Here is a 27,984-nt window from a genome sequence, read left to right on the forward strand (position 1 = left end):
CTCCAGCAGAATCAATCCCAACAATGACCTCTGTAACAGATACTGTAGAGGAACATTCTGGTACAGTAAGTATGCTATACAGTAGGTAGTAACCATTGTATTGCTTTGAGAATCAAAAATCAAAACTTGGGCCGGCTGTGTATAACAATGGGGGATGATTTGTTACTTGTTAAGGTTTGGGATTAGCCAGAATAGGTCAGTTTAAAGGAAACCAGATGTGAATATAAGCATGAAATTCACCAGTATATTCCTTCTTTGCATTAGTGTGTGTTTATTCAGTCACAATGAAACCCTAGGGAAGAATCTCACTAAATAGCGATAATAGAAGAATTTTATCAACAGGAAACGACAAGCAGAAAACTTTAGCAACTAGAAAGTTTATTGACTATTAAAATAGAAACTTCAAAACAATTATCATCTTATTATATTAAGGGTAATGATGCAAACAGAGTTCATTTTCATATTACATGAACATGTTTTTATCTTGAATACATCTTTAATTTTCTGCTGGACACTATAAACAGCTATCCACAGTAATCTGGAAGGATTTTTTCTCTATGGGCCCAGGGCCCCTCAAAATTAAATTCAAGGGGCCATTTTAAAAAATAATGGGCCATTTTGTCAAATGATTGGGCCATTTGAATTGACTACAGTGAAAAAAGTAAAAAGTGTATATCTCGGCAAAGAGATGGTGGTACTTACTTTTATGATTTTAAATAATATTATAGATATTGTGCCTGTGATTTTGTTATTTCAATTCAACAAAGAATGTAAAATAATTTCTTCCAAACCAGATAATATTTAAGATATCCTCTATTTGTTCATGTGCATGGTTTTTTTTTTACATTAAATTTGGGTCTTCGTCGATACCATAATTATTCCCGACGTTCCGTATTAGAGGACGTATTTTGCATTTCCTCTGCACTTCTTGTATTATTATTACTTCATCATGATGACAACAATAACAGTAGAGGGTATCATTAATTGATAAAACAAAACAACAATTCGCTGAAGGCATGTTTACAAAATGTCAAAACAAGCCAAAGACCAAAAAGTGACCAGGACAGTTAGTCGCCTTTTATGGAGACAAAAACTATATTCATAAAAAGGCTTTGGGGTTTTTCAATCGAAATAGTAGCAAGCTGAACTAAGTTAAAAGATAATAATTAGAGACAAATCTCGTCTTTACTAGCCAAATTTTACAAATTTAAGGTTGTAAAAAATCATATCATGAATGATGGTTAAACTTAATTACGTTTTTTGGGTAATCAGTTACACCCCATGGTTCTATTATTTCCATAGGAAAACACCCGAGACGTCCCAAAAATATATAGGTGCTCCTATCATTGGAGGAACATTACACAGTTGTGTACACACACATGGCGGCACGAAACAGGATCGGAAATCCATTTGACGATATCTAAACGTATCGAAACGAAGTGAAAAATATCGTGCGCCACGTGGGCGCTTACATAAGTCACTCTATGCGCCATTTCTGGTCGATATGCGCTATAGGCGCAGGGCGCACGACCTTCACGATCACTGATCCATCAACACCACCATCATTGACATATATATATACACTCAAATCCTTTAATTCATGGTTTAAGGAATATATTATTTATGACGGTAGGAACGCCCTTTACCGTCATGCTTCAAACTGGTATTTTCGTCTACCTAGTGTCAAACAGGTTAAAATTTTACCATGATTCATCAAAATATCCTTATAATGATTTGCCAGTGATCTCAAATTATTACATGTATTATCCTTATCTTTGTTTTAACATGATTCATCAAAATGGAGTTGAATTTTTTATCATTTAAAAGAAAGTACATTTTAATGTCATGCACCAAAAATTATTGTTTATGTCATTTGGTAAGAATTTTTACCATTATTCATTTATATGAAAATAACCCTATGACGACCCTCATAAATATAGCAGCAATGCTTAGAATATCTGCATGTTGATTTTTTCAGATTTTTATTTTAACAGGCAGTTGAGATATCGTGGTCCAATACCAGTGAAACTCGGACCTGGCCACTCAAGTGGACACAACATATCATTCATTATAAAACAGATGATAATAATACAATACACCAAAAAAGTGTTTGGCAAAATAGCACTGTCATATATGGTAGGTATAAAGTTATAGTTCCTTGGTTTAAAAAAGGGAAGGGTGCAGGTTCTTGACATTTTACTTTAGACCTAATCAAAAAGTCTAATCAGACCTTTAAAATTTGAAATGAATATGAACAAAAGATGTAGAGTGAACTATAAGACAGCAACTGCACAAGTAAAACAAATCTCCATTATGAAATATTGTATACTTATTGACTGGGTATGAGTGGAATAGTAAGTTTATTTTCCAGAGGAGCAACTATTATCCTGAGGCGTAGCCGAGGGCAATAGTTGTATCTGATGGAACAATAAACTTACTTTTCCACGAATATCAGTAAATATTTTATTATATCGAAAAAGACAACAGACAATAAACGGCGGTGATAAATCAACTATCATAACATTAAAAAGAAACCATAACGTTTACTTCATAGATATGTTCAAATGCCATGCAAGGCTATGTCTTGCACTGGCATCAACCTTATACTAGATACAATAGGTAAAACACGATGTCGTTACTCCCGCGTTTTTTTCAAAAAGTCCTCCAAATGCGTAGCTGCATTTAAAATTCCACAAAATATAATGACGCTTGGGGTTCACCCAGGTCCAATAGTTGGAAATTTTTTTACCATTCCTATAGTTCAAAGCTTGTAATTTGCAAAATAGTGAAAATATAGTGTACTTATTTTATATAGAACATGATAACTGAGGTATAATAAAGAAAGATATATAAATTGTAGATGCTTTATAATAGGCAGGGAGTTTATAATCAATCAATAGGAAACAAGAAAGGTTAAGGGAGGGTAGAGCACTCAAATACATTTTTAACCACTCCATGCTTCATTATATGTCTGTCCCAATTAAGGAGCCATTTATTTAGTGGTTGTTGTTGGATCTGTCTACAAGGTTTAACTACTGCAACACTCATATTGACATTAATTAAAACCTCACAGTAATTTCTGAGTTTACCATATTTTTGTATTATTTCCATCGTTTCAGGATTGGAAAATGATAAGATGTATTACTTCAGGATTGAGACGGTGTTTCCAAGTAAAAGTATATTCTCAGCATGGGAAAAGTTCTCAACATATCTTACAGGTACAATTTAATTAACTTTGTCACTAGTCATTACCAAGGTCTGTCAGACATGTGGCAATGTCCAATAATAAATGGTTTGGTCCAGTGAAATTACATCAATTACTGGACCAAATGACCAGTGTAACTACAAGAATTTAAAAAAACTATAATGTGTATTAAAATATAAAAAAGAAGATTTGGTATGATTGCCAATGAGACAACTATCCACAAAAGACCAAAATGACACAGAGAAGACTGCTAAAAGACTGACTGAAATCTTTGGAACCTCAATAGCGTATCCAGGGGAGGAGGTGTTCTGTGGATTAGAACCTCACTTTATCCTGGGTTGGAAAACCCCTCCATTATAAAATTGGTGGATCTGCCCTTGAACCTAAGTCTGTTACACATTGATGTAAAATATTTTTTTTATTTATTCAATGGATTTCATTTGTAGCAGCAATTTTTTTTATGAATAAAATTGAGAAAGGAAATGGGAAAGTGTCAAAGCAACAACCCCGACCATAGAGTAGACAATAGCCGAAGGCCACCAATGGGTCTTCAATGCAGTGAGAAACTCCCGCACCTGGAGGTGTCCCTCAGCTGGACCCTTAAAAAATGAATACTAGTAAAGTGATAATGGACGTCATACTAAACTTAAATCATACAAAACTAACAAAGGCCAGAGGCTCTTGACTTGGGACAGGCACAAAATTGTGGCAGGGTTAAACATGTTTATGAGATCTCAACCCTCCCCTTAGATAATACCTCTAGCCAATGTAGAAAAGTAAAGGTATAACAATACGCACATTAAAATTCAGTTCAAGAGGAGTCCTAGTCCGATGTCAGAAGATATGAATAGTCTACTTTCTATACAACATCCTTTCTTGTTTTTGAAGTGTCAAATATCTGTAACCATATGCATGGTATGATTTTATTTAGAAAAACTGGCAATAGTTTCTGAATAAATACTACATGAAATATAAAGTTTTATTGAGAAGTGAATACTGAACAAGTGGAGTCAATTTGATTTTTGATAATGCAAATAATGCTGGTTGAGTATCTCGATCAATAATTATTAATAACAGCCATTTTTATATTTACTGCATATTTTCCTGAAATTGCAATAATTAATTTTGCAATTTATTCTATTCTTCAGTTGCAACTTGCAATAACAAATATAGACAATAATTTCTGAATCGACATTATTTTTTTTATTTTTCAGAGAAAACATCACCTCCACCCCCTAAGGACATGTATCTAACAGTATTGTCTAACAACTCGATGGTCATAAAGTGGTTACCCCCTCCTCAGGAGTACCGTGTGAGAGTAAGACAGTACAAAATTGTGGTGGAAGAAGAAGATGGAAGAAAACAGTTCTTTAGGGTGGAGGAACAGATCAGAAAGCTTCTAGTCACTAATATAGGTAATTAATTTAATAATGGATGTAACATGTCTTCTGATGACTGACATAGTTTTGTTTATCCGCCCGTAGACATAATTTTGTCATGTGACTGTGACGTCATCACTGTTTTTTCATGATTAACTCCAGTTTGAAATGGAATCAAGAATTAAATTATAAGAAATGACTGTAATATTTTTTCTACCTATTCGAAATTACATAAACTAGAGGCTCTAAAGAGCCTGTGTCGCTCACCTTGGTCTATGTGAATATTAAACAATGGACACAGATGGATTCATGACAAAATTGTGTTTTGGTGATGGTGATGTGTTTGTAGATCTTACTTTACTAAACATTCTTGCTGCTTACAATTATCTCTATCTATAACAGTACTTTCTGTGGAAAATGTTATTGAAAATCTTCAAATTTTAAGAAAATTGTTAAAAATTGACTATGAAGGGCAATCTTACTTAGCTGTACATTATTGCTGTTTACAGTTTATCTCTATCTATAATAATATTCAAGATAATAACAAAAAAACAGCAAAATTTCCTCAAAATTACCAATTCAGGGGCAGCAACCTAACAACCGATTATCCGAAAATCTGGCATCTGAAAATTCCAGGGCAGATAGATCGTGACCTGATCAACAATTTTACTTCCTGTCAGATTTGCTCTTAATGCTTTGGTTTTTGAGTTATAAGCCAAAAACTGCATTCTACCCCCATGTTCTATTTTTAGCCATGGCGGCCATCTTGGTTTGTTGGCCGAGTTAACGGACACATTTTTTTAACTAGATACCCCAATTATGATTATGGCCAAGTTTGGTTAAATTTGGCCCAGTTGTTTCAGAGGAGAAGATTTTTGTAAAAGATTACTAAGATTTACGAAAAATGGTTAAAAATTGACTATAAAGGGCAATAACTCCTAAAGTGGTCAACTGACCATTTTGGTCATTTTGACTTATTTGTAGATCTTACTTTGCTGAACATTATTGCTGTTTACAATTTATCTTTATCTATAATAGTATTCAAGATGATAACCAAAAACAGCAAAATTTCCTTAAAATTACCATTTCAGGGGCAGCAACCCAACAACCAATTATCCGATTCATCTGAAAATTCCAGGGCATATAAATCGTGACCTGATCAACAATTTTACTACCTGTCAGATTTGCTCTAAATGCTTTGGTTTTTGAGTTATAAGCCAAAAACTGCATTTTACCCCTATGTTCTATTTTTAGCCATGGCGGCCATCTTGGTTGGTTGGGCGGATCTACGGACACATTTTTCAAACAAGATACCCCAATGATGATTATGGCCAAGTTTGGTTAAATTTGGCCCAGTAGTGTCAAAGGAGAAGATTTTTCTAAAAGATTACTAAGATTTACGAAAAATGGTTAAAAATTGACTATAAAGGGCAATTACTTCTAAAGTGGTCAACTGACCATTTTGGTCATGTTGACTTATTTGTAGATCTTACTTTGCTGAACATTATTTCTGTTTACAGTTTATCTCTATCTATAATAATATTCAAGATAATAATCAAAAACAGCAAAATTTCCTTAAAATTACCATTTCAGGGGCAGCAACCCAACAACGAAATGTCCGATTCATCTGAAAATTTCAGGGCATATAGGTCGTGACCTGATGAACAATATTACTCATGTCAGATTTGCTCTAAATGCTTTGGTTTTTGAGTTATAAGCCAAAAACTGCATTTTACCCCTATGTTCTATTTTTAGCCATGGCGGCCATCTTGGTTGGTTGGGCGGGGCACCGGACACATTTTTTAAACTAGATACCCAATGATGATTGTGGCCAAGTTTGGTTAAATTTGGCCCAGTAGTTTCAGAGGAGAAGATTTTTGTAAAAGTTAACGACGACGGACGATGACGGACGACGACGAACGCCGCAGACGCCGGACGCCGGACGCCAGACGCAAAGTGATGGGAAAAGCTCACTTGGCCCTTCGAGCCAGGTGAGCTAAAAATGTGGTGCACACTTTAAATAACCTGTTACACGGGTTATTCAGTGTGCACCACATTTTTATGTTATTTCTTTATAGACAGAAAAAATATTACAGTCATTCTTTAAGAAAATTATTATCAGTCCTCTTTTCTCTCTATCTGACTGTAGTCTGATATTTCTTTTTGCTTCATTAGATAAGAAAACATTGAGAAAGGGGTCAGTACATTGTGAAAAGGCAAATAAGAAAAATAGCGAACTTCGATGAAAATTATAAACGGAAAGTCAATATTAAAGCAAATGACAAAACCAGAAGCTGAAATACATGAAATGAATGGGTAACAACTGTCACCTTCCTTAGACGTCACAGGTACTTTCAATGTAGAAAATGGCTCTAAAGCAAGAAACCTCTTACTGATTTATGAAAAATAAATTTCAAAAAGTAATTTGTTTGATTGCCAATAATTAATCTTGATCACTGAAGCCATACTCACGAAACTCAACATAAATATTGTATTTATTTATATTATACTAACAATAATTATACTGTCAATACTGTTGTATTTTTAACTTTTTTTTCCAGATAGAAGTAAAGATTACACTGTAGAAATAGCTGCAATAAACAACATTGGTGAAAGTGACAAGATTGTTAGATTCTTGGAACCATTCAGTAAGATATTTGTTTAACAATCTTTGCAACTTAATATGAAATAAGGCGATATGAATAGTCCATTTGCCAATTACCGATTTGATTCTGTTATTACACACTTTTTATACAAATTACTTCCCTTTGTCAATTGTAGACTGGTCCCATACCGGACAAAATTGGCGTTAGCCAATGCAAAGCATGATGAATTGAAAGTGATGTATGGGCGGTTTAACTAATTTTTCACGAAAAATAATTTCTGATGTCAAAAGTATTTAGTTAAACAACAAATAAATGTTATTAAAAGATTTGAAAATCTTATAAATTACTCACATTACGCACAGGTAAATTTGCTCTTTCTGCTAGCTCTCCATTGTAAATAAAAATTAATGTCCTTCATAAGGGATCTCTAATTACAGGGTCAATTACGGGAATTGGCAAATAGCCTATTGCTTGCCAAAAGAAAAGCTGTCTACCATAAAATAAAGAAAAAGGGGTTGAACCAAGTTAAATCATAGGAAAAGTTCAGCTGTTCCTTAAAGATTTGAAAGCTTATACTTTTTTCTAACAAATTTTATATTATTTTTATTTGTAAAAAAAACCCATATGTTTTGTGTTAGCGAAGCTAGGCACACAATTCCATTTTGTTTACATTTTACAGACAAGTGTAATATAGAGTTGTTATACTTTTTTTAGGCCACGGTTTTTTAATTTGTTGGTTTACGGATTTTCTCCATGAAAAAGTCGGGTCGGTCGGTTGGAAAAAAAAAGAAAAAAAATATCTCTCAAGACAGAAAACTGATATGCAAAATAAAAATATATTTCACCTTTCTAATATATGTTTGTCATACTATTTTTTCATCGTTCTTAAATTTTAGTTTGATAATTATTATTGCTCAGCTGTAAACATCGCATGACATTGTCTAATAATTTCCCGTAAAAAAGGGGGGGTACACTGACAAAGACGAAATTAAATCGTCAATTCACAAACAAGAAAAACAGATTCACGTCAGTTATTTGACTTAGCTTTTAATCAAAACTTGGTGAAAAATAATAAGCACGAAAACTAATAAAGAAAAAAAAAGTAAAAACGTCGTACGAAAATAAGTTTCAACACACGTGTCAAAAACGTAATAGATTCGTCCATTGGAAAAACGAGAATATCAGGTTAAATAATCTGTTGTCATGCATTCCCGTTTATTATCCAAATGGACGATATTTTTTTATTATCTATGAAACAAGAAAATATCAAATGATTTGTTAAAATTCAGTATTTTAACTTGATGTCTTGAACTTCCACCTGTCCACATTTGGACAAGTCTATTTATATGAGAACATGCATCTTACGGACTGGTGACACATAAGGAAAACAAACTTATTGTGTAATTGGTTTTAAACACAGGTTTCGTTCCGCAAAATTATTTGCGCAAACAACCTTTCAAGGTCATTAATAATTGATTTGTCTATTTTTAGAAACGTAAACTGAAAGTTTCATTTTTCACAACAGAAAGTGTCATCACTTCTGTTAGTGATTAATGCATTTTATTTCATAAAAAAGGATATTTTAATTATTTTTCAGGGATAATGCATTTCTTAGGGTCGGCGAGAATAAAAAAAAGCCTGAAAATTCGATTTTATTTTTATTTTGGAAATCGGCAAAATCGGGTCGGCGGATCCGTAAACCAACAAATTAAAAAATCCTGGCCTTACGGATAATATTTTCAACTTTACACATGTATAAAAAGCACTATTCCATCAGAAATTTTACCAATAATATTTTTTTATAGGAAATATTTCTAACGGCATCTACATCTCTGCCAAACCCTTATCATCAACGAGTGTGCAAGTGTCCTGGACCTCTTCATATAAGTCAGACTTGACCAGGTATCTGGTACGATACAATACTATCAAATCGTCAGCCAGTCAGCCGGTAGATTTCTTCGTCAAGCCGTCAATAATGAGTCATGTGATGTACAATTTACAACAACATACGGAATATATTATATCACTGATACCATATTTTAATGACGAGCCAGGAAACTTAACTACAACAAGAGTATGGACATTTTCAGATGTCCCATCGGCACCCCCAAAAGATGTAAATGTACAGAGTGTAAATAATACTGTAAGTGAAGCCATGATATACTGTGGATTCATTTATTTTTTTGTGGATTTTGTGGTTACAGGGAAACCACAAATTTCAATTTTTAACTAATTACAAATTTTCTAAAGGAATAAATTCAGACTTTGCCAAAACCACGAAATTAAAATGCCTGTACCAAGTCAGGAATATGACAGTTGTTATCCATTCGTTTGATGTGTTTGGACTTTTGATTTTGCCTTTTGATTTTTGATTTTCCTTTTTGAATTTTCCTCGGAGTTCAGTATTTTTGTGTTTTTACTTTTTTCATGGTTTAAGGGGAACTTGCATATTTGTGGTTTTTTAATTTCGTGGTTTTGGCAAAGTCTGAATTTATTCCTTTAGAAAATTTGTAATTAGTTAAAAATTGAAATTTGTGGTTTCCCTGTAACCACAAAATCCACAAAAACTGGTATCCAATGAATAATAATGAATCCACTGTAACTAAATTATTTTCTTTTTTTTTTTATTTCAGGGATTTTGAACATTATTTTCCAAAATTGATATTTGATTTTCAGTTTATCATACATCATCTGGTCACTATCTGAAAAAGACTGGCCAAAAATACCAAACAGATATTCAATCTCATCCTTGGAAAACAAACTGACAATTTTCATTGCAAACAACAACAATAAACCCAAACAACAGTTCACAAAACACTACATTAGTTTTTCTGACTCTATTAAAGAAGTCGGCAAATATTCCTTTCAAGTAAAATCGTTCCAAATAATTAAGAACCTCTATGCTATTACAAATTGCTATTGAAATTAGTATCAGTATTTAAGCTTGTATGCATAATAACTGATACTAGATGCATAAAACAATGCTCCAACAAATAGTTTTCACTGTTTGTCAAGGTCTGTTTACTTAACTCTAGCTGTGTTATAAAAAAGAAGATGTGGTATGATTGCCAATGAGACAACTATCCACAAAAGACCAAAATGACACAGACATTAACAACTATAGGTCACTGTATGGCCTTCAACAATGAGCAAAGCCCATACCGCAAAGTCAGCTGTGTTAGCTATAAATGGCCCCAACATGAAACAATATGAGACAATTCAATTGAGGAAATTGACAGCCTAATTTATAACATTACAATGTATATTAAACAAATGTGACTGACATGGACCAATGAAAATCACTTAAGTACAGGGTTCTGACCTGTTCTTGTGTTTTGGTTGGTTCCTCATTTGAAAATATACCATAGATCCTTTAATTTATTGCACTAGGAATGCCACGGAATAGAAGTTCCATTATAACAAAAATTCTGCAGAACTTCTGTTAGGAGGAACAAATATATAAATGACAATATAAATTCTTACTTTTTTCAGCAAAATTTTATGGTCTCTTGGAACCCACCACCTGAACATACACAGAATGGTGACCTGGTATATTACCGCTTAGAATACAGAACTAAGTACGACAAGACAAGTAAAACTATGCTGGTTCCTGCTGATAAAAATGAAATGTTGTTATCAGGTGAGGCTACAATATGATTATGTGTTAAACTTACCACTGAAAAGGATACAATGACTTAAGAAATGGTACCTGGTTCAAAATAAAATCAACAATTTAGGGATTAAACATATAGTTATCTGCTCAATAGTGTAGTGTTAGCTTTTTTCAAATTCATTGTTCGTATTTTTATATACCCCCATTTTGAAAAAGTGGGGTAAACTGTTTAACCTATCTGCCATCTGTCCATCCATCTCATGCATATTTTTGTTGCATCTTTCTCAGGAACTACATTACAAGGATTTCTGAAATTTTGCTTGAGGTTTTATATATGAGTTAGCTTTACTGTGAGATGCGTTTTCAGACTCATCGCTCTTATATTTCTTGTTAACCTTATACTTCAAGCGGCCAGGGGTATCAATAGTGATCTATAGCTCACAGATTCACTTGTTTTACATATAATGAACTGAATTTATAACTACTGCACAACTAGTATCTTTCATCTATCCTTTTCAGGATTAGAAGAAGGTATAGTATATGAGATGAGAGTGGCAGCTGTCACTGTCAATGGGACTGGACCATATTCAACTTGGGTCCAAATGGTTGTTACAAAGAGTGGCACAGGTAAGGGTTTATTGCTGTATTGTAACCAAAATTGTTAATTACTTCATAATTTTATGGTGGCAACTATACCTCTTGAGTGTTGCAAATGAATGGTTATTTGAAACAAATTGCATTTTCAGGGTGAAATTTTGTCATGCCTTGTCTACTACATTGTGACTGTCTAACTATGTCCTAAACAATACAAACTCAACAGATGACATATCATAATTTTTATTTTGGGTACAAGCAATGCAATTACCCACAATTGTTTAGACAAAAACTGCAAATTGATATGTGCAATAAATTGTGATTATGTCATACGTTGGTGGTTGGAGTCATGATAATTTTATTTGAGCTGACAATTTTCTATCAGAGGAATGCTTTCAATACTACATACCTTTTATTCTATTGAAAACACAAGCAAAAGATTAAACGTGTGAGGAATTTGTATAAACTCTAAATGAGCGAAACCAGGAGTCTGTTTCATAAAAACACTTACAACTTTAGAATGATCGTAAGTATACTGAATTGTTTATGACTTTTATGATCAATTGTAGGTGTAATTTTTCTTATGAAACTGACATCAGGTATATAAATGTATGATGTTTCATGTGAATGGAAACAATTAAATGTCTGGATAAGAATTGAACATTGTAATTTTGCAGATCTTTTGACTACTGGAATATTTGTGTTCATGTACATATATAACTAAAAGATCTAGGATTTTGAAAACATTTTCTTGTGCAAGATAAGATACAGACACATCATATTTTTCAACCAATTCATGACAGTTATATTGATAAACTAAACATAGATACCAGGATTTAAGTTTGAACAGCAGGCAAAACGTCTACAAAAAGACTCATCAGTGAAACTCATATCAAAAAGTTAAAACAGCTAAATAAAGTCAAAAGTTGAAAAATATAATAAAAAAAACTATGACAAAATTGTATTTTTTCAGTGCTTGAGCAACCACCAGAACCTCCATCTAATCTGACAGCTGATCAAGTACCACTTGGCGTAAACTTGATGTGGGCGTCGCCTCTTAACACCAGTATACCAGTCAAAGGTTATATAGTAGGACATGGCAGGTTTCTCCCTGAGGTTTATAGAAAGATACTTGGACCTTCTGTTTTTGAGTATACCATTACAGAGTTGAGTAAGTAATTATAGTTTATCAGAGTTTAAGGTTTTGAAATTTGATCAAGTTTCCAAATTATCCTGTCAGAATTCTTTAAAAAGGTTAATTAGGCCAGGATTTTTTTCATTTGTTGGTTTACAGATCCGCCGACCCGATTTTGCCTATTTACAGAATAAAAATAAAATTGACTTTTCATGCTTTTTTATTCCTGCCGACCCACAAAAAAAACATTATCTCTAAAAAAATAAAATAAAATGCATTAAACACTGTCAGAATTTGATAATACTAAACTGAAACTTCCAATTTACGTATCTAAAAATAGACAAATCAATGATAACTGACCTTGAAATGTCGTTTGCGCAAATAATTTTGCAGAACGAAACCTGTGTTTAAAATCCATTACACATTAAGTTCGATTTCTGTATTTGTCATCATTCCATAAGATAGAAAATGGAAAATGAACTTGTCCAACCGTAGATGTCAAGTTGAAAAACTTAATCAAAGCAAATCCTTTGGAATTTCCTTTAGACTTGTGTCATTGATAATTTTAAAAAATCATCCATTTTGATATAAAAAATGGGAATGCATGACAACAGATGATCCCAATATCTTGTTTTTTTCCGAGGATGAGTCTATTACATTTTGACATGTGTGTTGAAAGTTATTTTCATACAACATTTTTGCTTTTTTTTCTTTATCAGTTTTCATGTTTGAAGATCATTAATCACCAAGTTTCCTGAAATTTGTTTAAGGCTACGTTTGTGAAATGACGATTTAATTTCGTCCTTGTCCATGGACACAACCCCCCCTTATTTAAAGAAAATTATTAGACGATGTCATGTGATGTTTATGGCAGCTGAGCAATAATATTTCATCGAACTAGTATAGAAGAAATGATGATAAAATAACAAACCAGTATATATTGTTGAAATATATTTTTTTTTGCATATTTTTCTGTCTTGAGAGATATTTTTTTTCTTTTTTTTCCCGATCGATCGACCTGACTTTTTCATGGGGAATATCAACAAATTAAAGAACCCTGGCCTTATCTGACATAATTCTTTTCAAATGTCAAATTAAAACCTGAATTGAATGATGATTTTTAATATTGAGCCTAATAATGATAGACAATATATCAGCTATATTACCACCTCATTAATGATGTAAGACATATTTATAAACAACAGATTTGAGATTAAAGCATACATTCTTCACTATAAGTCACGGACCATTTGGGGTTGTTTTTTTTGACAAAGTTTTTCAAAAAAAAATAAACTTGCCTCCATTTTATTAAAAAAAAACACAAACAATATGGCCTATTCAGGTACTAAAAAATAACATTCTGGCTTTATCTTCAGATAGTATGATAAGTATATGATATGATGTTGCTTTGGATAGACACAAGAAACATACTCTTCCTTGGATGTATAAAACAGAAGATGTGGTATGATTTCCAATGAGACAACTATCCACAAAAGACCAAAATGACACAGACATTAACAACTATAGGTAAACGTAGGGCCTTCAACAATGAGCAAAGCCCATACCGCATAGTCAGCTATAAAAGGCCCCGATAAGACAATGTAAAACAATTCAAACGAGAAAACTAACGGCCTTATTTATGTAAAAAAATGAACGAAAAACAAATGTGTAACACATAAACAAACGACAACCACTGAAACTGAATTACAGGCTCCTGACTTGGGACAGGCACATACATAAATAATGTGGCGGGGTTAAACATGTTAGCGGGATCCCAACCCTCCCCCTAACCTGGGACAGTGGTATAACAGTACAACATAAGAATGAACTATAAAATCAGTTGAAAATCTTCCTTGGATGGCATGGTTAAAAAAAGTATAGCTTAATTCAAAATCCAAGGCCTCACCCCAGAAAATCAAATGGTCCATGCTTTACATTTAGTCCTTAGGAATATTGTTTAATATAAACATGATAAATCATGGTATATTTATTTCAGGACCAAATGCGCAGTATATTCTGACTGTCCGCTCATTTAACAGTTTTGGAGAAAGTAAGCCAGCTTTTTTGAAAGCTAAATCAGGTATAAGTAAAATCTATTGTATATTTAGATATAACATTCTCATAAAGACATAATATGTAGACGTGCATGTCCACAATAAATTTTTATCATATGACTGTCAATGACTTTGTAAGAATTATGAGTCTTTGAACTAAAGGAAATTGGTGATATTTTGTTTCCATGAGTGACACTGTTGGGGCATTGGGGTTTTTGAGTTGTGCACAGTGGTTTGATTGCCAATAAAACAACTATTCATCAACGTTCAGATATCAGAAGTGGATGTTAGCAATTATAGGCAACCATACAGCCTTTGACAATGAGAAAAAAAACCATACCATTTTAATCTATTCTGAAAAAAATTTGCTATTATATCTGAATTTACATTTCCAAAAAATAACCACAAAATATTGATAATAACATAGTTACATATGATAATTTGCAAATAATCTCTCATATTAAGCTTATCAATTTTTTTAAAAATTTTATTGTTACATTTTAGGGAAAAGACAACAGAATAATTATGAACTAACTACAATAGCTGCCACAACTCCAGGTAGGTAATCTACAATAGCTGCACAAATTTCAGGTAGGTGATCTACAATAGCTGCCACAACTCCAGGTAGGGAATCTATTGTTGATCATTTTTCTCAGGTTTGGAAGGACCTTTTAAGGGAGTTTAATTAATTAAGAATTGAGCCATTTTATTTGCAGGAATTTTGAAACAGCCAGTAAAATTGTTAGGAATGCAAGATTTTGGAATTTAATTTTATCTTGATCACATTATTTTCACAGGAATTAGGCATTTGATATTTATTATCCCACGAGTATGTAATGAGACCCCCTCTTTAACCTAATTTTGGTAACTCTTTTTATGTAAAAAGAGTTTTTGTAAAAAAATAATTTGAGAAAAATTGAGAATATCTGACAGTAAATTGTTCCATGACCAGTAGAATATTTTCAGTCCCCTTAGCGATGAAGTTGAAGGGGACTTTCAGTTTGTACTCAGTCGATCAATCAGTCCGGCAAATCAGTTTTCCACACTTTTTATGCCCCACCTACGATAGTAGAGGGGCATTATGTTTTCTGGTCCGTGCCTCCGTTCGTCCGTCCGTCCCTTCGTCTGTCCATCTGTGCGTCCGTTCATCCGTCCGTCTGTGCGTCCGTTCGTCCGTCTGCTTCAGGTTAAAGTTTTTGGTCAAGGTAGTTTTTGAAGAAGTTGAAGTCCAATCAACTTGAAACTTAGTACACATGTTCCCCATGATATTATCTTTCTAATTTTACTGCCAAATTATAGTTTTGACACCAATTTCATGGTCCACTGAATATAGAAAATGATAGTGCGAAGTTCAGGTTAAAGTTTTTGGTCAAGGTAGTTTTTGATGAAGTTAAAGTTACATCAACTTGAAACTTAGTACACATGTTCCCTATGATATGATCTTTCTAATTTTAATTCCAAATTAAAGTTTTGACCCCAATTTCACGGTCCACTGAACATAGAAAATGATAGTGCGAGTGGGGCATTCGTGTACTATGGACACATTCTTGTTCTTCATGCTTGAAGATATTGATTTTATATTTCGTATATTGTTTTATCATGACAAGTTACAGTTAAGGTTTGAATTATGTTCTGGTCTGAAGATTTTGTGTTGAATTAGGTTCCTTGGACTTGGAAAATTCAATCAAATATTCAATTTGCTGCACATTTTCCCCCATCATGCTTATAGATATTGATTTGAAAATTGGTATAGCTAGAAATTTCTTTTTAAAGTACAACTTGGTACTTATAAATGAAATACAATATATTGCAAATATAGTTTTATCCTGACAAGTTACAGGTCAAGTTTCAATTATGTTTCTTTCTGATGATTTTGTGCACAGTTTTGGTCCTTGGTTTTTATCATCATGCTTAAAAATATTGACATGATATTTGTTATATAATTTACACCATGCCATGTAAATTATAAATCAAGTTAGAATTTTGTTCCAATAGCATGAATGATTAACCGGTACTGGCCTATGTATAATTTGCCATGCAATACTCACAGAATGCTGGTTGTTGATGTCATTTATTGATATTAAACTGTAGTACTCATAATTTTTTATTCCAGATCAGTTAGCCCCAAATCGTTTTGTATAAATCTTTATTAGTCAAATTCAATTCTGGTATCTAAGATGAGTTTTTTTTTTAACTAAGAATAGAGTTGAAAACGAATTGTTTGACAATTTTTTGTTTCAAATAGCAGATCCAAGATTTTTATATAGGGGCATATTTCTGAAATTTTATTTTAAAAAAGTGGCATATTCTCATATCTTCATTACTAAAAAAGGCATTTGAATCTTATTACAACACCCAGTTCTAACCATTTATGATAATCTTATTATTTCTAGTTCCAGGGGCACCATATGATGTCAGAATTAAGGAACGAGGAGAAGAGGTCCCAACTGTTCTGGTTACATGGAAAAGACCAAACATCAAAGAACACATAGAAGGTCAGTAAAAAATCTGTGAGCAGAGCTTAAATTTGTAACTCATAATATCCCTGCTTTAAAAAAGTGGGGGTAAGCTGTTTTAACTCTGTCTGCCCATCCATCAGTCCATCCATCCTTCAGTCTGTCTGTCCCATGAATATTTTCGTTGCATTTTTCTTAGGAACTACTTGACAAGGATTTCTAAAATTTGGTTTCAGGGTCTATATAAGTTAGCTAAACCATGTAATGTGTTTGCAGATTCATTACTCAACAACTTCCTGTTTGTTGAACACTTGTATCCTTTTACACATGATAGCAAAGTTGAAAATCTTTGTCACATTTTTCTAAGGAACTACAATTCAAGGATTTCTGAAATTTGGTTTCAGGATTTATATAAGTCACCTATACCGTTTCATAAATTTTCAGATTCATTACTTAACAACTTCCTGTTTACCGAAATATTTTGGCAGGGGTATCATCAGTAAACAGTAGGTCACAGTTATACTTATTTTCTTATCACAACTGATTTATTGTTAAGATGAGAATATTGTAAATTCATAAATTCTTGCGAGGTTTTTATTCATGTGAATAATGCATCTGGGTGAGGATCGCAATAATAAGAAACCAGCATTCTCATATCTTATACAGATCTTTGTTTTCAAATTTTTAGAAATGTAACTGTTCAAAGGGAGATAATCATAGCTTTTCTTGATTTCCACTTTTGATACTGTAAAAAAGTGCTGACTTAGATTTTAAATGTATAAGTAAAAATAAGTTTTAAAATTGTGTAACGTGTTTCATTACACATACACAACTGTATATGGTGTTCCATAACTGAAAGGATATCAATGCAATAGAAGATTAAACCATATTTTGTTTTTGAATTGACAGAATGTAGGGACACTGAATTTGGTCAGATGTTTTAGAATGTCTGTTTTCATTAGCTGGGGTCATTTGGATATGTGAACTCCCACCTAAAATTTATTAATTGATATCTATATACTTTAGGATATGTATTTTTTTGGCAATTGACTTTTTAGAAGATATATTATTTTCATATTGATGTTTTATATTTCACAAATATATCAGACCTGCAACTATCCCGATTTTCGTGGTATTATCCCGATTTTCATCCCTCAACCCGAATCCATTAAAAATCGAGATAGAAAAACTGGACAAAATCCTGATTTGCACGAAATATACTCTAAAAAAATATTGGTTACCGATTTTGAAGTTTTACTGTCAGATCAATTTTAAAAAATCTATAATTTTACCTGAGGACATATTATGTCATAATTAGTTGTTGTAACAATCCTCTAAATCAATTTGTAAACACAAATTCGGTCAGACAGCCTTTCAATTTTAATCAATTTATCATACAAGAACAATTTGCAACGTTTACCATAGTTCCACAACAAAATCATAATTAACTGAAAGATGAGAACTGTAAAGAACTCGCAAGAAAACATTGTTTATCTTGAAATCCGTTTAATTTTTGATACCAGACGTGTCAGTTAATTTAAAATCGACACCATTTTTGTATTCACTTCTACTATGTTATTGTATAAGGCCTTTGCGGATAAGAGCACTTTTGAATACAAAGAAAGATAACTCAAATTTTATCCGTTTTCTTATCACTGATAACCCTAAATCGCAATCTGTATTCATCCTTCTAACTTTAGGACATGTAGGTTTAGATCTTTTGAGTCATGGTTCATAGATAAGAAGGTCTTTGGAGGGGGAAAAGGGGGTCTCCACTTTGTATCCTTTTTTTTTAATGCCATTTTTCTGTATTCTACAGTTATTTTGTAAATTTTAAAATTAGTACAAGAATTATGCAAATAAAAGAAACCAAGGCCTACAAGCTCATCATTAGTATACCAAAAGAAAGATAAGAGAAATGAGACTATTTTAGGAGTAAAAAGCAGTACACACAGAAACATGGCAAAAATTGTAACCCTTTAAAATCTGGTCGCGCGCTAAATCCCCCATGGAGATTTTTTAAAAGTTGGCAAGTCTGTGATATTTATATTTCCAAATTTTTTTTTCTTATTTATTTAGGATATAATTGTTATTGCATTGATGTTTAAGTATTGAATATGTTATGCAGAAAACATTTTTATATTTTAGGATACATTTTAAAGTGATATTGATATTTAATATATTTTAGGATATATATTTAAAAGTGATATTGGTAATTTATATTATTGGATATATTTTAAAAGTATTTTTTATAATATATTTTACAGGATATATTTTCTTTTATATGTTTTGGAGTATGATGTCCATTATCAATAAACTAATACATGTTTTTGTTTAGGGCTAGCTAAAGTATGAATATAAAAAAGAAGATGTGGTATGATTGCCAATGAGACACCTCTCCACAAGAGACCAAAATGACACAGAAATTAATTAACAACTATAGGTCACTGTATGGCCTTCAACAATGAGCAAAGCCCATACCAAGAAGTCAGCTATAAAGGGCCCCGAAATGGCAATGTAAAACAATTCAAACAAGAAAACTAACGGCCTTATTTATTTTTAAAAATGCATGCCCCTATGTGTGTAAGATTTTCTCGCTGTATTTAATATTGTCTCTTTGACCCATTCCCCATTTCCATTCTTAATTTTATTTTTATTGTTAAATATGATATATTTTATATTCCAGGTAATATTTCAATGAATTATTGATATTTATTTGATATTTCAGGATATATTTTAATGAATTATTGATATTTATTTGATATTTCAGGATATATTTTACTGTATACCAACGACAGTTCTCTCCCTCTTCACCAGTGGACCGGAGTATATGAGAGATCATTACAATATATTATAAAGAACTTAGCTTTCAATACCACATACTTCATACGGATACAGAGTCAACTGGAGGATAGATCTGGAATTATCTCAAAAATTAAATACTTCACTACTAGATCAGTTGGTAAGACATTCACATGGTGTAACACCACTAATTCAGGCCCGGCCAGAAAGCACATACCAGAAAGTAGTACATATTTAACACAAAATAGTTCCTACGCATGGACATAACTTTCAATATATTTAGAATATTTTATTAATTTTGGTATCAAATGATAGCTGCATGACTGATGATCATTGCAGAACAATTTTTGACTGATAAATTTGAATAATAAAAAAATGGCATGAAATTTAAAAAGGAGGGTACATTTTGCCTTTTTGTCAGATCTTAAGTACCTGTTTTGGTACATCCGAAGTTCCGGGAACCAGTTCTTTCTTATATGCAATGTAAGGTATGTTGATTTTTTCAGTACAGGACACCAGAAGGTGTTGCTTTGACATGCAATGATTGTCACTTTATTTGAACTTAAGATAAAAGAGCTGTGACCACTCGAAATTGAGGAATTTAACATAGAAAGCAATGGGGCCATTAATTAGTGGTGTACTTCCTATTACAGAGAATCACCAGAAATCCAATTTTTAGAAGTTGTACCTATTCCAATGAAAATAAGTCCAATTTGATGTTAGTAATCATGTTTAATCATCTTTTTTTGGTCAACCGTCCTGCTTATGGGAAATTTAAGCTCTTAAATTGGCATACTCAAGTATGTTAGCCTTTTATGGTCATACAGCATGCATGCAGTTAAGACTTGACTCCAAGTTCTTATTTTTGCATTTTTTCTGATTGAAATCGATAAAATAAGTATTTTATGACTTGTATATGGAACAAAATAGCTCTTGGTCAAAATAATCTTATGATTTTTCAAGTTTTTTTGTTTTTCTTATGGTAGCCTTTTACAATCAAGGCAAATGGTACATACTCATATAAGAATTCTAAAATCTCACTGTACATGCAATTTTGAACCAGTTTAGCAAGTTATCTAGCTGAGGGATATATAAATTGCTCTTATTAATCTATGTTTTTCCACAGAATTATGGTATATACAAAAAAAAAGCCCTTTTCCAGTTTCAAGAAAAAAAGGGGGGATAATTTCTCATTTATGTCTTAAGTTTAAACTGATATATTTTTATTTAATGAAGAACCTCTGATAAAAATATGACTATTAGTAAGCACATAGCTTTCCTAATAGAAATTAATAAATAAAACAATAATATTGAGAATAAAAAAGGTATATTGGCCAATGGTAATATCCATATGCAGTTTTCTTTGAATAACCCATATGTTACTACCAGTCCAATTTGAGCTTAAAATTAATAAAATAGTATTTGGACTAAAGCTTTATATGTTTTTTATTGCTTGAAATAGATCATAGAATGAAATAAAGTAATGCTCAAGTCAATATAGCAAGTTTGGTTCTGTTATAGGTGTAACACCACTAATTCAGGCCCGGCCAGCTGAAAGCACATACCAGAAAGTAGTACATATTTAACACAAAATAGTTCCTACGCATGGACATAACTTTCAATATATTTAGAATATTTTATTAATTTTGGTATCAAATGATAGCTGCATGACTGGTGATCATTGCAGAACAATTTTTGACTGATAAATTTGAATAATAAAAAAATGGCATGAAATTTAAAAAGGAGGGTACATTTTGCCTTTTTGTCAGATCTTAAGTACCTGTTTTGGTACATCCGAAGTTCCGGGAACCAGTTCTTTCTTATATGCAATGTAAGGTATGTTGATTTTTTCAGTACAGGACACCAGAAGGTGTTGCTTTGACATGCAATGATTGTCACTTTATTTGAACTTAAGATAAAAGAGCTGTGACCACTCGAAATTGAGGAATTTAACATAGAAAGCAATGGGGCCATTAATTAGTGGTGTACTTCCACATCAAATTTATTAATGTACAATCATAAACAAAGGAAGATAACTCTAACTCAAATTTTTAATTTACCTAGCAAAATACAATTCAATCTAATTTTAGAATTCACAAAATTACAAAATGCCTGATCTGTCATGATCCAGTCATTCTCTAATTAGTTAACCAAATTTTCCGAAATAAAGGAGGGAGAGGGGTGGGGGCTGGGCCTCTTGCTTCCACTCAATCCACCTCTGGATTGATTTTTCTTGATTTTTTTTAGTTTTAACAGTATGAAAATGAAGTAGTTCAATTTTACATAAAATTCAAATATGGGATTCGGAAACAATTTTTGAAATATTTTTATAAATCTGTCTCACAGTTTTCTTATTTTTTTTATAATTTATTTTACTTCTTGTAAAAGTCACAACATAAATTGCTCACAAACATCAATAAGTTTACACTACTTATGATTTATTTTTTCATGTTTTCAGACAAATCCAAAGATACATTACCTAACCCTAAAATTACTAGTGCATTTTCTGGATCTGACTACATACAGATAACATGGCAGCCACCTGACTATGCTTACATCATACGAGGTTATATTCTGGGGTATGGAATACAGCAGCCAGGAGAATATCAGGAAATGTTACCCTTCAGTGAAACTACATTTAAGATTAAAAAACTTGGTAGGTGCTTTGCTCTTTTTGTTTTAGATTCCTGCTCTACATCCAAAGTCATAAGTCATAAAGAAACTGTGAATGCAATGGACAAAAATTAAGAAATATCAACAGAATACAAAATACAACACAGAAAACTACAGACTGAACTGTATAGATGTTCCAGACCATATGAGTATTTGGACCATATGCATATACTTATATGGTTTGACCATATGAGTATATACTCGTTTGGTTATTAACAGGCCGGACCATATGAGTATTTGTACCATATAGATATTTTGTTTAAAAATATGCATTAGAAAACTTTATAAAAAAACAATGATGGCAACATGAAAATGTATTATTTACAATTCAAAGGCTTCATAAACATTTACTATTAATCCCAAAGTTAGTTTTCATCAATTATTGTATTCTCTCATGTACACATAGGGTGACATTTACTTCCACACGGTACCATAGCTTGTCTTGGATCCTGGGTCATTCCGATGTGTCTACAGTGTTTTAAAATGCTCTTGTTCTCCAATATCGTAACATGACTGGAGGACATCATATCACAAGAAAACTTAGATAAAATAGGGTCTTTGTCGTTGACATCATTAATTTTTTTTTGAGAGAGAAAAACATGTACAAGTAACAAAATTCTGAACTGCTAATGCTAGTTATTTAAAGTTTCAAAAGTAAGCAAATTATTAGGGCCAACATTAAAAATATCTTTGTTTCCCCTCCCTGACTGAGGTTATCAGGGTATGGGTAGGTAGGTAGGCAAATTATTTTATTTTATTTCTTGATATAATTTTTTCTATATTGAAAATTCAACAGGTAAGATAAGTCAAGAAAAGTGGGGTATTCCCTGATTTCAGTGTACATCCCAGTTTTCTGGTGTTAAAAACTGTATACAGGGACCTCCTTTTTTTCCTATTTATTTTATGGTATGAAATCTACAAAAGCACACATTCTTCATGTGATAACAATGTTTAATGAAAGCAAGGGTTAAATTAGTTAAAAATCAAGTTTCAAGTCTAATTCGATGCATAACTCACAACAAAACAATTCCTGACTGTGTTCACCAATTCATACCTTGATGATCAGTTATGAGATGACAAAAAGATATCTTAATGACTTGGAAATTAAAATTCAATGAATAAAAATTTTCAATAGAATGAACATAATTCAGTTATGTTCAGTTACACCTGGATCATGCAGCTTGGTCAATTAATTCCTAAACAAAAGATTTGTATGTTTTTTTGAGTTCTAGAAAAAACAAGGCTTCACTTATTCATGTTTTGTTGTTCCTAGAATACTTTGAGTATTTACAAATTCAACTGATGCAGTTACAACGTAAAACATGCCCTTTTGTAAATTTCATGCCATAAATTGAAAAATAAAAACACGTTTAAACTGGTCTTGTTTACACCAGAAATCAGGGAGGTTCCCTGAAAGCAGGGAATTGACGTATCCAACATTTTCTGACTTGTGCCCAACCTGTTCGAAGTGAAGACAAAGTAGATTGATTTCAAAGCACGATTCAGACCATTTTTACTCAAAGATTTTATCCCTTAAATAGGAACAGAGGTAAAAGACAAAGCCAATCAAGGTACACTCAGTGGGTAATAATAAATTGAAAGATTCTTCAGATTTTTTATTTTCAAATATCACCCTTGCACACAACACAAATCGTGTGGCAATGCATATGTTTGTTTTCCTTGATTCCGTATCACATAAACGCTTCAATGCAAAAATGCCTTGATTTAAAATGCTTGTTGACTACAGCATCGGAAAGGTATGACTAAAAACCAACGCACATTTACTACAGCATCAAAAGATATCACCAAAAACCAACATAGTAAAAAAAATTTTTTTTGACAGGAATGGCCAATAAAATTTTTCGATTCGTAGCGATTTTACTGGGTCGGTCGGGGAGGGGAAACAAACAATATTTTATTTTTGGCCTAGACTCTTAATTTTTACTGCATGTCAACTTTTATGTCAGTTTATAGTAAAACAGAGGAGTCATTGACTTCTTCTGTAACAGATATTTTTGGAAGTTACTATCTTCACAAGTCGACATTTTCCCATTCACTCATAATAACATATCGGTATATATGACCATAGGTATAAAATGGTTTTCCTATCGTTTTGACTAGTGATAAAATTTAATGTGTGAAACTTTATTTTATAGCTGCGGAACCGTAACTCTTAAGTCCTTATGCTATTTTTTGACCATTTGCAGCCATATTTGTAACTATTGATGATAAGTATGCTCTAAAGGAGTTTTGTGAAAGTCAATATTTAAGATGCACAGGAATAATGTTGTCCTTGCATTTACTCATGAACCGTTCAACAAAAGCTTTTAATATGTTGTTACTGACAACAAAATGGAGGTCAAGTAGGACTGGAAACCCCCATTTTTCAATCTTTCAAGAACCATAACTCCTGAACAGGAAAAGTGAAAATTGCCATTAATAAACGTTACCTCCATTTTGTCATCTTTAACAACATATTTTATTAAGTCAAACTTATGTGTCTCAGTATTGTAATCTTGTGATAAACAGTTGACTTAGTTTGTGTGGCTGGTAAAAGCAGGGTATTTTTATATTAACATGTTATCATCATGAATATGCCTGAACCATTTGTCACTGTACATGAATCGATCTTTAGTTTTGATTTTTTTTTTGTTACAGCTCCAGAAACAGTGTATCACATATCTTTAAGAAGTTTTGGTGAATTTGGTGAGAGCGAGAGAGCTGTTCTATCTGTTACTACAACAGGTAATAGTAATACTATTATTATCTTTGATTTTATCCTTACAAAAATTTAAAAGTGGGCTACACTGTTTTACCTCTGTCTGTCCATCTGTTCATCTGTCCGTCCCTCCATTCATCAGTCTGTCCATCTGTTCATCCGTCCGTCCCTCCATTCATCAGTCTGTCCATTCACCCCATGAATTTTATTTATCGCATCTTTCTCAGGAGCTATTTCATAAGTATTTCTGAAATTTGGTTTCAAGGTTTATATAAGTCAGCCTTACCATGTCATTATTGAGAGTATGAAAAAAAGTTTGATTGTGGAACTGTGATTTTTTTTCACGATAGTAGCCCAAAAATGGATAAAAATTGATGAAAAATGGAAAAATCATCAAAATTGGGTACTTTCAGAGGGCTGTAGCAAAAAAAGAAGCGCACCACCATATGATTTTTTTCTTCACCAATTATTTTTTTACAGTCATATAAACCCAAAAATCAGGTTTAGAAAAAAGTTTAATTCTAGAGGTGTACATCCTTAATAGATAGACAATGATAGATAGAATCTTGAAAATGCAAAAATAATCAAAGAAACAAGATACACAAATAATTCCACAGAATTTTCAGTTGACATCTTATAGGAGTTATTGCTCTCTATGATGATTTGTATCATTTTTTTGTTTGGTCTATTGTTTTGAAAACTTGAAATAAGATACAAACTTTAAATAGCAAAACTGACCAACAAATAAATCTGCAAGAGATAGAGAGGAATTGTGAACAAAAAAATGAACTATTTTTTGTCATGATTAGAGGTATTTAGACTTTTGGAATTAAAGCTGAACGAAATAACCTTGATCTATGTCTTATTCAGCTTCTGGCATCATGCAACAATCAGGTTTTATTAAATTGTCAAATATATTATAAATCAAGTTGCAAAAGGTTAGTTATGGTAATATAAGCTTTGGATTTCAAATATTTTGGCCACGAGCATCACTGAAGAGACATGTATTGTCAAAATGTGCATTTGGTGCAGGAAAATTGGTACCATTGATGTTATTAGAGGAATGACACAAAAATTATTTACAAGTATAAACACAGCTTTTATATTCTAGTGTGCAATGTTGGAGAGAGTTCATTATTGAATATGCACAAAGATCTTGGTGAGCAACACAGGCTCTTCAGAGTCTAAACTTTAGTGATGTCATAGATACCAAATTCAGTGAAAATCAAACAAATCTGATTTTGACCATAAGGTGAACTAAAGAATTTTTATGGATTTCAGACTAGATATGATATATCTAGTTTTACCATTAAAAAATATTAAACTGTTTAGAATATAATATACAATTATTGCCTGTTGAAAAGGTGAATATCCAAAATTGTCAACACGAGAAGGTTATTTCATTGAGGGTGCAGCCTGAAGTGAAATAATCTTTAAGGGTTGACAATTTTGAATATTCATCGATTCCAAGGGGCCACAATTGTTTTATTATACCGAACTAACAGTAGAAGGGCATTTCGAACCTATATTTTTAACATATTAAACCCACAGACTGATGTTTGAAAATACAGTTGTGTTCGAATTTCTTGAATTTACAACAAAAGTAGAATCTTTTTGTAAAATATTGATGGCCCTAAAAAGGACCATTTATAATAGATATCACCAGCTGCTGGCACTCTCAGCTCTATTCATGTCCAATGCCTTATTTACTCGTCTCTCAGTGGACTTCCAGTGTAACGTGAACGCTGCCATTTTGTTTATTTATGTCTGTGACGTCATTTTCATTGGGGTAACTTATCTCTTGCACATTAGCATGATTAGAGACACCCTTGTAGATTTCCAAAAAGAGCAGGCTAATGCTGCTACAAGGCAGCACTCGCACCTGCAAAGTGGAAATGGATTAATATAAGTTGAAAAACTTGTTTCCCAATCCACTATATATAAATATGTTTAAACTAAGTACAAATCAACAAACTCAAAAGGTTGTTCACTGGTGAATTATAGGGTTATTCACCAGCTGGTGTAAATTTTTAGGGTTGTTCGTCCTTACTTGCAATTGAATGAAAATTAACTGAATTATTCTATGTCACGTGATAACGTTTCACCCAATAGAATTATTTGAAATATATGTAAGGTATAATAATATAAAATATATTTCTGTTTTGATAATAAACATATATTAACAGTTATTTTATCTTTTCAGCGTGAGGAATTAATTTGTTAAAATTTAAAAACAGTGAACCTTCCAGCAATCAGACAGATGGAGTAAATGAAATCGTATGGATACAGACATTTGTTGGCTTTTTTCTTTTTAAATGTGTTTTGCCAGAGAAAATATTTGAGCCAAAAGACATGTATAGAATACAAAGACAAAAATAAATGTTACTTTTTATGCCCCGTCTACGATAGTAGTAGGGGCATTATGTTTTCTGGTCTGTGCGTCCGTTCGTCCGTCTGTTCGTTCGTCTGTTCGTTCGTCTGTTCGTTCGTCCGTTCGTCCGTCTGTCCCATGTCAGGTTAAAGTTTTTGGTCGAGGTAGTTTATGATGAAGTTATAGTTGCATCCATTTGTAACTTTACATACATAGTCATTACAATAGGGAATTTCTAAAAAGTACCTCAAATTTAGGTTTTGGTCCTCATTTCATGGTTCATTGAACATGAAAATGAGATTGTGTGAAACAGCTCTTTGCCAGGTTAAAGTTTTTGGTCGAGGTAGTTTATGATGAAGTTATAGTTGCATCCATTT

General features: G+C 32.4%; 1 protein-coding gene across 1 annotated transcript; it reads left to right on the forward strand.

Moving 5' to 3' along the window:
• LOC143052680 (neogenin-like) lies at positions 1-27,626 on the forward strand. The gene is made up of 16 exons (XM_076225748.1): positions 1-65; positions 1,995-2,136; positions 3,120-3,218; positions 4,420-4,620; positions 7,146-7,232; positions 8,996-9,333; positions 10,683-10,830; positions 11,323-11,430; positions 12,371-12,568; positions 14,529-14,612; positions 15,091-15,144; positions 16,980-17,081; positions 19,813-20,004; positions 22,303-22,500; positions 25,176-25,262; positions 27,440-27,626. Exons 1-16 carry the CDS (start codon positions 24-26, stop codon positions 27,442-27,444), a joined length of 2,085 nt encoding a protein of 694 aa, XP_076081863.1. The 5' UTR covers positions 1-23; the 3' UTR covers positions 27,445-27,626.
• The last annotated feature ends 358 nt before the right edge of the window (positions 27,627-27,984 follow it).

The sequence above is a fragment of the Mytilus galloprovincialis genome, chromosome 11 (genome assembly GCF_965363235.1).
Source record: "Mytilus galloprovincialis chromosome 11, xbMytGall1.hap1.1, whole genome shotgun sequence".
In the NCBI taxonomy this organism is placed as follows: Eukaryota; Metazoa; Mollusca; class Bivalvia; order Mytilida; family Mytilidae; genus Mytilus; species Mytilus galloprovincialis.

Excerpts from the sequence above, each read along its gene's own strand:
- LOC143052680 (XM_076225748.1), top strand. The coding sequence starts at position 24 with ATGACCTCTGTAACAGATACTGTAGAGGAACATTCTGGTACA. Across the intron at positions 3,219-4,419 it reads GTTCTCAACATATCTTACAG|AGAAAACATCACCTCCACCC; the intron begins GTACAATTTAAT and ends TTTATTTTTCAG. Across the intron at positions 14,613-15,090 it reads TTTTTTGAAAGCTAAATCAG|GGAAAAGACAACAGAATAAT; the intron begins GTATAAGTAAAA and ends GTTACATTTTAG.